This window comes from Tetrao urogallus (genome assembly GCF_951394365.1).
Source record: "Tetrao urogallus genome assembly, chromosome: 9".
Classification (NCBI taxonomy): Eukaryota; Metazoa; Chordata; class Aves; order Galliformes; family Phasianidae; genus Tetrao; species Tetrao urogallus.
This window is the reverse complement of record NC_136822.1, coordinates 7715074-7728535: the sequence shown is the minus strand read 5'-3', so window position 1 is coordinate 7728535 and position 13462 is coordinate 7715074. Positions and strand designations below refer to the sequence as shown.

Here is a 13462-nt window from a genome sequence, read left to right as displayed (position 1 = left end):
GATCCCACAGCCACCCCGCCATTATCAGTATTATCAAGTTTTCTATTTGCACAGTTCTGAGTGCAGAACTTGTGCCTGCAGAGTGAAAAGTCCTGCTTCCCTCCTGCCTCTGCTGCTCATCAGTACAGTGTGAAGCATCAGTACGTGTTGGCATGACCTGTGACCTGAAGCCCTGGAGAAAGATCAAAAGAAGCCCCTGGTGAACAGAAGGCTCTGAAGACATACTCTGTGTGCTTGGAAGGGAGTTGGCAGGTGGTGTTTCCGTGTAGCAAGGCATATGATACTCATCACAGATCTAGAGGCTTGGCTGGAAATATTGGTTGAGGTGACTGCAGTGGTGACTCCTGCCTGGTGTTTGTAAATGAACTCAGCTCTACTGAATAGAGACTTTCCCAACGTTCTCAGTGCCCTTAACTGCTAAAGTAAAAACAGGTCTGTAAAAGATATTTTTAGTGTTGTGCAGAACTTACTGTCAATGATTTGGAGAAGAATGTGCTCTAAACCTTGCATGTTTTTCCCCCCTCAGTGGCATAGCTGTGTATCAGCCTAGCAGAGGCAATGAACCTCACCTCTAGGAATTTAACTTGGAAGGACGTGAAGGGCAGCAGATAAAAATAGATGGGAGAGGAAGAGAAAACTACAAATAAATGGATGTGGTTGTTGGAGGCAGTGTTATACGTCATGGTGTGGGGGGGAGTATGTGCAATGTTTGTCATGTAGTGAACAGTATGGAAGTGGGTAACAGTACTGAGTAGCATTCACTAGAGAAGATCCTGATCTTTTCAGCTTGGAAATACATACTGTAGGGGAAAGAACAGAAATGTATGAAATCATGAATGCTGTAAAGAACGCCTCCTAACAGATGGGTAAGGATACAATTTGTGAAATTTCTAGACATTAAATGTAAAGAAAAGGGAATATTTTTTTCATGCAGATGAGACTTTAATCCACTGCCAGGAGTGCAACGGGTGTTCTGGTAGTCAAGCCATGCAGTTTGTAGAAGATGGGTCCACGGGTGGGTTGTCTGGATCCAGTTTCTGGCCCTAAATATGAAACCCTGTATTTTCTGGAGAATGAAGGGCACCAGAAGAATGATTTTATGCATGCTCTGCTTCTTACAGCCTGCTGTCCTGGGAAATGCACAGATCAGAGCAGGGCTTGAGGGGAATCCATGATTCAGTATTCAGTTACCACTTTATTATTTAGCTGGACTTGTGAATACAATTTTGTGAGATTTACTTGGAAAAAATGTTTATTAGGATTAGATTCTTCTCAGGAAATCTGTAATCTCTGGCTGTTGATGTGATTCTCTTTAGTTTTGGATGTTCTCTCTCATGTACTCACTCATTACAGAGCATCACTGTTTTACTGGCTACACTGGCAGTAATTGTGATTCATCCTTTACAGTCTCAGGGTAGTATGCTTAGTGCATGGACCATGTGAAAATGTTTGTGCCTTTGCAGCTTTTCTGTATTTTTCCTCTAATTACTAAAGAATCTTGTGCTTTACAAACCATGCTGAAGGCCTCAGTTGTATGCAAAAGAGCAAAATGATGGAGGCACAGAGGAAACCACTGGGCCAAAGAAGGCAGATAGAGCAGCTCTTGCTGCAGTGCTTAGAGGATTTATGTTTCAGCATTTGGCACGTACATCAGGCATTTGTGCAAGCCAGTTGTATTCTTTCCAGTGATGCCTGAATTAAAATGATACTGCTGCTGTAAAAATAATTCTTTCTATATCACCCATGCATATCTACTAATTAAACTTTCTTCCCATTTGTTTCCCTGCTGCCCTATTCCAACAGGCTGTCATCTGCCTTTGCTTGGCTGCTTTGAGCCGAGCTCTTTTGAGTGGCCAGCCTTGGGCCTTTTTATGTTTGCAGACATTGCAGTATAAAGCAGTGTAAGATCCAGTCGTGCACAAATGGTGTTTCATTTGCAAGGAGGAATATAAGTCTGTGGAGTCAGTGGGCTAGAACTGGGAACTAAAATTTACGTTTGTGTGTTTGAAGGCAAGAATGATGTGTCTTTCTGGCCAGGCACGTATTCCTGATCTAATGTGTCCTGGATTTATGCTTCTCAATATGAGAAATGTAACAGTGGGTACTCTGTGCAGCAGTCTTTTTTCTTCCCTGACTTACTGGGTTTGTGTAAGATGTTCATCTGCTATTTTCTGTCCAGGCCTGAGAAGAAAAAAGAGGGCATTAAAAGCCTTCTGCAGCATCCAGTAAATGCGGTTGCCTTGCTGTTTGCAGGTGGATTTGCTCAGCAGCCTGCAGTTTCTGTCCACCAGCGCAGGGATTCCTGCATAGCCATCACCTCCCCTGAGGCAGGCAGTAGACGTGAGGCACAAGGAAATAAGGAATGGATTATTTTTGTTTGTTGAAAATGCAGAAGCTTACCATGTTGTGCCTTATGTCTTGCGTCATGTGTTCAGAGTGTCTGGTTGTCTGCTCGGAGTTTTAGAAATGCCATGGGAATGGTTGCATGACCTACAGTGAAATGCTCAGACCTGACAACTCCCATGCTGACGAGCTGGAAAGTCTCCTTGCAAGATTAAAGCGGAAGATGGAGCATGTCTCTACTGAAAATGCCTCAGTGGAGTGTTTCAGTGTTTCCAGAAAATTACTTCCATACTCTTTCAAAGTTACCCACAAACACCATCCAAACTCACATCTATCTTAGTTGCCTCCAGTGCTCAGGTTCCCAGTGAGTCTCTGTTGAGACAGATGGAAGCCAGAGGGGTAGGAGTGGGGCTGCTGCAAAGCCCTGGGTGCTGCCTCCCAGCAGGCACTGCTGTCCCTGGGCAGCAGCGCTGTCTCTGGCAGGCAGGCATGCTGGGGAACACCCTTCACCTGCTATGTGCCCTGCTCCAGGGCTGAGCCTTCCTCCTTTGCTCCTGAGAGGTCAGAAGCAAGGGAAGAGCACTACAGTATGCACAGCAGGGCTCTGCAAATAACTGATAAGACAGAGTGGAAATGGGAGTAACAGAGGCCGCACCTTTTGACAGAGTCCAGTGGGTTAGATTTTAGCTCTGTTTCTTTGCCAGGGGTTTGAGAACCAGACTGGGATATTTTTTTTTTTTTTCATTTATTTTTTTGTGACTGTAAAACACAATGGGGCTGAGATAAATCACCATCTTTAACTTCTTGGAATGAAAGGAATTTGAACATCCCCGCAAACCACAGGCAGCCTTGGCACTGCCCTGCTTTCTGCCGTGTCAGATCACTGGGGCAGTGCTACAGGTGAGGCCTCCTGCCTCATTTCCTCCTCAGAGCAGCTCACCCTCACCCATGTTTTCTTGACCAGCATTGTGACTGCAGTTTGCAATTGCTCTAACCATCGTGTCAGCAAGTTCTGTTGCTTTGGGGGGCAAGTGCAAGCACTCCAGTGCACCAGGATGAGATACTGCTTTGAACACTATTGTTTAGGGTCAGAAGTTGGTTTGGCTCAGAGCTTGAGCTCAGCAACACTGTCTCAATTATAGTTTATTTAATGGTATGAGGCTATTAGGGAGGTGGTTGGCTGGATCAGTACTACATGAATGCCTATCGTTTCAGTGCTAGCATGCTGGTCAGTTGAAACTCTTCAGTAATAAAATAGGGTTGACTTCTTCACCTTGAAAAGAATAAAATCAGTGTGTAAATATGGTCACGTGTGCCTGTAATGATCTGGCACAGGTTTTATTGCATGGACTTTGGATGCATTGTCCAGAGGAAATTGTGCAGAGATGCTCCTAATGAAGATTAAGCTGGAAGGAGTTCTCTTCCAGTTGGGCAACAGTACACTGCTTGGGTATTCTTACATTGCTGCTTTCTCACTTATTTTCCTTTTCCTACTTGCTTACATCAGAGAGAAACTGTATTTTAAATGTTAATGCTAAGATTGTACAGTATTTAATATAAGAGGGCTTTTGTGTTACTGTGAATAAAAGTTGTAGGAGCAGTAACAAGGATTCCATTATGCTGCATTTCATTTCCTTGCATTCCACTGCATGGCTTTGTCTTAGGCTTAGGGTTGCATTGCATTGCTCTGCATTGCATTGAATTGTGTTTAGCTTCATTTCACTGGATTGCATTTCTTTTTATTGCATTTCATTCTGATGTATTACTAATTACAACACACAAAGGAAATTGATATCTTCAGTGAGGTCGCTTTTTTCCTTTTTTTTTTTTATTTTGCACCTTAGCTCTAGGAGTCCTTTTGACCTCAGTATATATGTATTAAAGATCAGTGGCCAGTTGAGGAGTTTGTGCAGCAGGAGTTTGTTAGTGTGATAGGTGATTAGGCGTCTGTTCAGTCCATCTTTCTTGTCAGACCCTAACAGCCCAACTTTCTAAACAGTGTGTGTGCTCACAGTAACTGTACATTTTTCATGGACATTTAAAGCCATATTAAAATAAAGGATAATGTCAGTAGTTTGTTTTGTTTTTTAATTTCCAGATGCTTTGTAAAAACCTTTACTAATAAATGAAAGTTCTGGATGCCTATCTATGTTGAGAAGGAAATTTTTGTATCAGAGGTAGGAATGAAAAATCATAGAAGGCGTGCAGAGTATGAGCTCAGCTAGACAAAAGCAATAAAGAAGGAAAAAGCAGATAAAGCAGACTTCAAAGAAATAAGTTAAAAGGGAGCTTTATGACAGAAAGTTGCTTTCTTTCAACTGTGTACAGCCGGTCGGTCTGGCCCAGACTGCTGTTAGTGGAGGCTGTCATATCAGCAGCCAAAGGTGTGGCTTTTTTTCATTCCATTACCCTTTCTTTTCATGTGGTCTGTGAGCTTCTCTTCGTTAAAGTGTCGTATATTGCCTCTGCTGCCAACAGCAGCCTTAAACTTACAGGTTTTAAGTGGAACTGAAGAGTTTCTGAGTTCTGCCAAGCCATCCTTGGTTGGATGGTAATTCCTCATTCACCGTTTTTAGTTACTTGTTCAGGAGTCTGTTTGATAAAGGTGACTTTGATTAGGGAGAGCTCTTTGCTGAATTTGGGAGGGTGGCAGCTGAAGCAGAATCTAAATACTGTGCTGCTTGAGTAGCAGAGCTGCCTCACAGAGCAACTCCTTGCCAAAGCCAAGCATCCAGCAGAGAGGGACCTGCCTCGCTTTGCAGCCTTCCAGCTCCTTACTTCCCTCCCTGGCTACTTGGAGTCTTCCTACCATGGGACCTGGAGCAGTCAGGTGTAACAGGACAGGTTTTAAACGGATTGACAAATGCTGTCTGTATGCTGACTCATGGGATGAGGAGAGAGCACTGTTAGCATGGGTTCTTCTTGCAGTGGGATGCGTGAGATCCCTGCAGCGCAGATCCCTTGAGCTCGCTTTGTAGGAAGAAACGTGGCATCTCTTAAGCATTTATATCATTGGGCAGCAAACTGGGAAAGCAACCCTGGGAATCAGGAAAACTGCTTTGTCTTCTTGTGTAGTGTTTTTCACTGACGTCCTTGTGGATGATTTGCTCTGTATATAATACAGTGTTGTCTGCAGTCCTTTAGACAGTCTTACTGAACGCTGCAGTGCATATTTGTGTGTTTTGAAACCTCTGTAAATGCCACAAGTGACCCAAGTTTGCAACCAGCAAGCCAAGTGTGAAGTGTTTGGCTGTGCTAGGGTGTAAAACTTCTGTATTTGATGTTGTTGATGCCTGTTCTATTTACTCTGTAATTATTTTGTCAATAAGCCTGCTGTCTGATTTTCCAGTAGCCTTGGAACTAAGTGTGTGTTATCTTGACTAGTCTCATAGATCTCAATAAAACAGAAGGCCTGTAACTTTCTGACCTGTTGTATAACATAGCTACAGCTGGCTCAGGGAAGGAAACAGTTCAGCTTTAGAAACCTGGTTTGAATCCTCAATTAAAAAATATATATATCTGTTTTCTCCAATCAGCAAACAATGGTCTGCTAATACAGCTTGCATCCTTTTGGCTACTTACAGACATTTAGGGAGCTCATTTGCACTGTGCAGTAAATGGTTGGGTCTGATTTGGTAAAACTAGCTAATAAAATTACATTCAACCCCCAGACTGAAGGCTGTCTCATCTGGACTCCACATTTGAAGACAGCAGGAACTGCACATATCATCCTGACCTACTCCAGCGCAGACCTCAAAATGCTCTCTGGCATTTGCCTGTGTGTCTGGTGGTTGTTAGTCAGAGCCAGCACACCCTGGTATTGTCCAAAAGGAAACCAAGCACTCTGCTTTGGGGCTACTTGGTTTGAAACAAGTCTTCTGTCTTTCCTGTCCTCCGGATTTAGAACTAAAATCAGTAAAATGTTGCAGGATAATATATACCTCTATTTGTAGCTTGGCTGCTGAAAACCACCCCAAAGTTCCTTAGTCAACATCCATCTTATTAGTGGCACAGTGGAAAAGGAAGCATGTTTTCACAGTCCAAGAGCAAGAAACAGATGAGCTGTTAGATTTGTGTTTACACAGTACTTGAACGTTTCCAGGTGTACTGATGCATCAAAATCTTTCCAGTGAGCTGTAATCAACAGGGCAGTGAGATTGAAAAATGTGTTGTATCATGTCAGTGTGGCTGGGCAATTTGATGTTTACACTTAGAGAAATTAAGCCATTCGATCTCTTGAGAATGTAATATTGCTTACCTAGAAAGTTCACCAGATTGAATAGAGTTTAGAAGTTAGAAAAAGGCAGAAGAGTGAAAAGAGGGGAAAAAAGTCTGTATTTTTCTTCTAAGTATCTGCAGTTTGGGGTGTGCTATCTTTCTGCAGACCGTAAAACTAGAGATGGAGTACAGAAGAGCCTATTAGCTGTTTGCCAGCTGTAAATACTTCCATAAGAGTAAAATTGATCTTCAGGGTTTGCAGTTCCGTTTTGCATATGAAATAGAGCATGGTATGGAAGACCCAAAATGTGGGAGTTTTGAAGCCTGTGCATGAATCTTGATGCATTGATGAGAGTCTGTAGATATTTCCTTTTTGCAAAGAACGGTAGCCCTAACTTTACTCATGAAAGAGCTGGTGAAACATCAGCTGCATCTGTACAAGAAGTGGTTTTCAAAGTAATTTGAAATGGAGAGCAGCTCACTTTTCTGTGGGTAAAGCACATGCTGAAGTATGCTAGTCAGGAGAAAATGGCAGTAATACCGAGTTCCCTGGCTTATTGATAGTTAGCCTTCTAAAGGCGTAGGGTTGCTCTCCTGGAAAGACATGTTCATTAATTACAGGATCTCAGATGTAAGACCCATTAAGTCCAGCAAATGAGACTAAACCTGAATACCCTTTAATTATCTTCCCCTGTTAAAGCACTCTTAAGTAGGTATTTCTTCCTGAGGATGTTAGAAACTTGTCTAAAACAGCGTGACCTTGTTATGCTGAACACGCTTTCAGCTTTTGCTAGGGATTCATTGTCTGATGCTGTGCCTTTTCAGTCAAATATGATCATCCTCTCCCATCTGTTTCAACATATTTTGAAATTTGTTTATCAAATAGCTGCTACCTGTGCCTGATTGCTTTTAAATGGACACCTGCGGATTTGCTGCTCTAATCTTAAAACCTATATTTTGCTTTTCAGAGTGCACTCCCCTTTTCAAAGGCTCTGGAGTGAATGTGCTGTGCAGCAAGCAAAAGTCTTTCATTCAGCTTGTCTCTGGACAAAGCGTATAGACAATAAGTACTGTCCCTTCATCTGCTGCAAAGGGGTAACCCCGACAGCTGGGATGTTACCACGTCAAAAAGCAGCTGGCAATATGGATGGAGAAAAGGAAGAACACGGTGCTTTGATCTTCACTGTAATCAAGCCATGCGTATTGCCAGTAGCGTAACTGTTTTATGTAGCAAACACATCTGGAAATTACTGTAGTGCTCAACACAAGGCAGCGAGAACATCCTCGTAATTCTATCAAGCACATTATTCTAACGACAGTGAGGGCCATGTTTCCAATAGTAGATCCTGGCACAGGCAGATATGAGTGAAAGCATCCACCCTCCCTTACAGTGCTCCCGTATTTGAAATCTTTCCCAATAATCAGAACTCTTATCTTCAGATTACCCAACTGCTATGAGACCTAATAGCTAAAGAATGATTATGAACTATAATTTGTATGAAATCTAGCTGCAATTTTTTTCCTTCTTTTAAGCAGAAACTTCTCTGGTGAAATTCTCTGCTCGGATTTCACTAGCACATGGAATTATTTTTTCTTCACAAATATCTGCATTGTAATCTTAATAGTAATTGTAAACTTTAACTTCAGGCCTTATTGAATAGGTGAAGTAACGGGAGCACAGGCACAGCAGTGGGCAAGACTGGAAAGCAGGAGGGAACAGGGCTAGGGCATAGGCTGCATCTGCAGGGAGGGCTGGATTTGGGCTAATGGAAATGGGGACATGGCCAGGGGCCTGCCAGTCCTGGGCTCCCTTCTGCTGGGAGCTTACAAACATTGCAGGTGAAGAGGAGGCTCCTGTGCTTCTTCCTCCTCCCAGTGCTGGCCATGCAGGTCTGGCTGCAGTTGGGTGAGCTTCCTGGCGGGCCTGGCTGCAGCATGGTGGAGAGGAGCGGTGCTTATGGCTGGCGCAGGCAGAGCAGTTCATGTTCTCCCTTGCCCCCATCTCGAACCCCGCTGGGTTCTGCTGTTTATCGGGGGCATCCTGTTGAGAGGAGTGTCATCCTAAGATAGATTTCCTGCGCTCATTCTGTGATGTGGGTAAATGACTTAACTGTGCTGCCTAAAGACCTATTGTGGTCAGTTCTTCAATCAGTTTATGGAAGTATTTGTATATATGTGGATTGATACGTTTCTCCCAGAGGCTTTCCAGCTTTTAAAATGTAGCACTTCTGTATCTCAAAAACACTGCCGATGCTAAGCATGCAAAAATCATGGATCAAATCATGTAAACTTCTGGCTGGCTTTGAAATTTGAAATTTCAGGCCTCTACATGTAGTGCTTTTGTAGTGTAACATTGTTGGTTGTTGAGGTCTGCCTTGTGTCATTAGACTCATCTGTGTTTCAAAATCCAGGGATTTCTTTGTAAAAATCTAGTTGAGCTCCCTTCCCAAAGTAGCTGGCTTCTTCCTTCTGCTCCTAGTAGCTCCTTGTAGGAACGCAGTGATCAGTAAGAGCACTTAGTGCACTATCAGAACCTGGTGACAGGCCATCACTGCCCAGGTGTTATGTTCTCCTCTCATGCCATGCTCTGCATCTGTGATCTCTCTAGCCCTGCTGTGTTACACATCTTCATCCCCTTTGCTAACACGTAATCTTGCTGGAGGAAGAGCTGTGCCCCTCTTCTCACTATCATAAGGTGGTGATGTAGCAAAATAGAAAGCACAGTGATCAGTCATACATGGTAAAGAAGCGCGGTGGGAGAGGTTATGCAGGGAGGGGAGGTCTGCCAGGGATGGCCCAGGAGACAGGGGGGAAGAGGCCCAGCTTCCATGCTCAGCCAGTCCTCAGTCCTCCCCATCAGAGGACAGTCGGAGACCTGTGCTGACCCTGAGGGGTCCTGGCAGGCACAGGGATGCCTCCTGCACTGCCTGGGGCTGAGTCTGTGCCCCAGCGTTAACCATGTCACTTTGTTTGCTCTAGATACACTTTATACTGCTGTTCAGTCGACAGGGGAAATTAAGGCTTCAGAAATGGTATACGACACTACCTGAGAAAGAGAAGAAAAAGATCGTTCGAGAAATTGTTCAGATTGTTTTGTCTCGCAATCAAAAAACAAGTAGTTTTGTTGACTGGAAAGACCTCAAGCTTGTTTACAAAAGGTGTGAGTAATTTTATGAGAACATATAATTACTATTCGTATAAATTATGTGCTACAAGTGGGAAAACAAAGGCTCACTTTAGCACTTGGGGTTTGTTGGTTTTTGTTTTAAAGAGTAAGATGTTGGGAACCTGCCACTGTGAGTCTAATGGCACAATAGCCCTGGATAAATAAGCAGGGTAAATTCTGGGGTAAAAAAATATTTGCAGTGTTTGTCAAATAAGACAAATGTAGTAAGTGTAAGTGGTTGAAATTCTATGAGGAGGCTTTTGACTTTGCTCCCCCTTGGCATTCTTTGGGGTGGTCTTCTGACTTGTGTTAGTTAGGCTTCATCAGACTCTGAGAAAGGGTACAAGAAGAGTTCTGAGGCACTTTCAGCACTTTGTCTCATTTTATTTTTGAAATATTTGTTGGAAAGTGTTAGTTGTCATTTCCTTTTCCAAACAAATCATTGGCCCCCAGTTACACAAAGCTAAGCAGTAACTGACTTCTAGTTCTTGCAAAGAGGTAAGTAGTAAACAGAAGTAGGTTGAAGGTACAGCACACCATACTAAGTGACTTCTCCCATAAGGTAAAAAATGGCTTTTCTTGCTGTGAAGTGTTGCATGTAAATGTCTGATAAGAGCTGCTCCAGCCACAGCATCAGAGAGTTGAGGTAGAATCGCATCTTGGGTTGATTTAAATAAAAGTTTTGGTGCAAGTAACAAGATTGGTTGGGCTAACTCGTTTTTTGTTTTCTGGCTCCAAATGAAACGCAGTCAGTCCTTTGATATCCAGCAGGCTTAGTGAGATGTAATGCCTTCCTCTTCCGTTTTTTCACATATTTTTATTTTGTTAATAAACAGCAGTGACACATTCTATAGTTTAATGAACTCCACTTACGGTAGTGCTATTGCAGCAGGTGAGGGAGACCTCTAAGGTACTACTGACTTGCTGTTCGTTTTATTCAGACCAGCATCATAGGTATTCTGCTTTGACAAGAGTTGGAATTTGCTTTTCTAACTAAATTAATGATTTGTTTAAATTGTCAAATCTTCAGGGTTCTCCAGGACACTGTGAGGATGAAAGAAAATGACTATTTTAGAAACAAGGCAGTCATTAACTATCACTTGTGTAACTTCTAAGAGCAGAGCACTGAGTGTGCAGCTGCTCACTCTCGTGTTTTTGTCTTCATTTTCCTAGATATGCTAGTTTGTATTTCTGTTGTGCAATAGAAGACCAGGATAACGAGCTCCTGACGCTGGAGGTTGTTCATCGATACGTAGAACTCCTGGACAGATACTTTGGAAATGTAAGTTTCACTCTCCAGCATGAATTGTGTTTCTGGCTGACTGATAAACAGACATCAATAACTGCTTTGTTTTGTGTTTCTACACTAATTGTCCCACACTCTTCCTCAGTCCAGAGGGAAATTAATAATTAGTGTATTTCATAAAATAGTGCTGAAAATAACACAAGATCAATTTTACATCCTTTCTCCCAAAACAAAGTTTTTTGTTTTTATATATATATATATATATATATATATATATATATATATAAGTATATTGATACTTTATATGTTTTTCTGGGAATAGAATTTTAAGGGGGAAGCTTGAGAAAAAGTGTTTTTAAAAAAATAACAAAACTGGTAGTTTTAATTCTCCTTCCTTGTATCTTCAGTTATAAAAACAGTGAGTGGTTCCATAATATTGGATAAGATGAGAAGAATAAAGTGGAGTAGCTTTTTGGGTTTGTTTGGTTTTTTTTTTTCAAAGAAAAGACCTAAAAAAGGATAGAAATTTGTATTTGAAAAAGTCTTCAAGAAGTATAAATGACCTGCCTTTTCTATGAATACTTTTTAAAATTGTTCCTACTACTTTAATTTGTCTCTTACCTAAATCACTGTGCCTTGACTCACATTTGTACTGTGTCAAAAACAAACAAAGAAACAGTTGGTGACTGTAAGGTCACTGGGACAGGGGGTTTGTCTCCTGTGAAAGTGTGTGAGCATATGTAACCCATATTACATGTTCTGTAGAAGGCCTTTTGTAAGGCTAGGGGGCCTTACTAGTAAGGCAAAGTGTCAGCTTTGTTCTCTGAAACCCAGCATGTAGGTAGTGCGTTATACAAAGTATAGTAACTAGAATATCCTTGCTATACACAGAAGCTGCAATAAGATGCAGTATCCTTCACCTAGCTACCTGACACAAGAGAGCATGTATTGAATACTCCTGACCATTTAAAATTGTTTTGGTCCAATAATGCTTAGAATGCTGTTAAAATAATTTAGATGTGGAATGTTTTTTTTTCCTGCCAGGTGTGTGAGCTGGATATTATCTTTAACTTTGAAAAAGCTTATTTTATTCTTGATGAGTTTATAATTGGTGGAGAAGTACAAGACACTTCAAAGAGGTCTGCGGTGAAAGCCATAGAAGACTCTGACATGTTGCAGGAGGTAAGGCTGAAGAAGATTAAAGGCAAGCACTTCATCTTCCTACATCTTCTTTGTTGGATAGGAGTTTAAAATATAGCTAAGTGCTACCGGTACATAACTGGCCCAATATATCTTAAGTTCAATTTTAATAGTCTAATAACAATGCAATTAATGTAGCAGTTTCAGAAGCTTTAAGCTTTTCAGCATTCTTGCAATTTAAATGCTATCATTTTTTTTAAATAGATGATATGTACCTAAGTTATTTAATCATATATGTAAGTCATCTAAGATGATATTCATGTCTAGGTGTGTATATGTTGGTACAGAAAAATCCACTCTGTTTCACTAATACATTGGAAACAAATGACCTACAATTAATGTTTAAAATTGGAAAGAGTATATGCTGGAAAACTCCATTTTCTTAAACACCTGCATAGCTTTTTTACGAGGCATAGATGTGTAACACTCATTCAAAACTGCTGCAATTTTCTCCTGTAACATGTACCATTGAGCTAGCAATTGCAGGAGAAATTGAATATAATGTGTTGACTTCATTTTTCTGAGTACTGAAGGGAACAGCGCTGGTAGATCCGGGTAGGGAGTTTCCCAGTTTTGTTTAAATTGGGCTGGCACTAGCATATGAAACCAGACAAGCTAGGCACAGTGGCTACCTAGACGTGATGAGTTTAGCCACAGCTGTGTTATGTGTTATTTCAAGATCAGATTCTGAAAGGCTGTTAATGTTTTAAAAGTAGGATGATATCTACATTAATCTGGTTTAATTCCATGCAAAACTACAACTGTCCTCAAGTAAGATGAGGGTTTGGTTCAATGATTTTATACTGCTCTACTGCTCCATAATGTGTCAGTTGTTTCTTTCTTTTTTTCTCCAGACGGTGGAAGAGTACATGAACAAACCTGCATTTTAATGTTAAAACTACCTGGAAAGAGAACTGCTGTATGCACCTGCAAAATGCATTTGCTGAAATTGCTTCCCAATGTGCCAGAGAAAAAACAAAACCAATAACTAAAAGGGTTTGTTTGTATAATTGTCAAGATGAAGGTCAGCTAATGTAGCACAGGGTTTAACAATTTTGTATTTGCATTACTCTGTGTTTCTCAGAATTGTTTTTACCCTTGCTCTAGTTTCTCTTTTCCTTGCTGGACTGAACACTTGTTTTGTATCACATCTTTTAGCTACGGGTTTTGTCATCATAAAATGTTCATCTACCAGTACATGAAAGAGGTCTTTCTACTACTTTTGGTCCACTGCTGACCACATGACTCTACTTTTGTACAAATGGCAGTTATTTTGAATGTCATGATTA

General features: G+C 41.4%; 1 protein-coding gene across 1 annotated transcript; it reads left to right on the top strand.

Annotated features, from left to right (window-relative positions):
* Positions 1 to 277: 277 nt before the first annotated feature.
* Positions 278 to 13063, top strand: AP1S3 (adaptor related protein complex 1 subunit sigma 3; the record flags this gene model as incomplete). Its single annotated transcript, XM_079539831.1, has 5 exons — positions 278 to 325; positions 9541 to 9719; positions 10901 to 11009; positions 12018 to 12155; positions 13028 to 13063. 5 exons carry the CDS (start codon positions 278 to 280, stop codon positions 13061 to 13063), a joined length of 510 nt encoding a protein of 169 aa, XP_079395957.1.
* Positions 13064 to 13462: the final 399 nt, after the last annotated feature.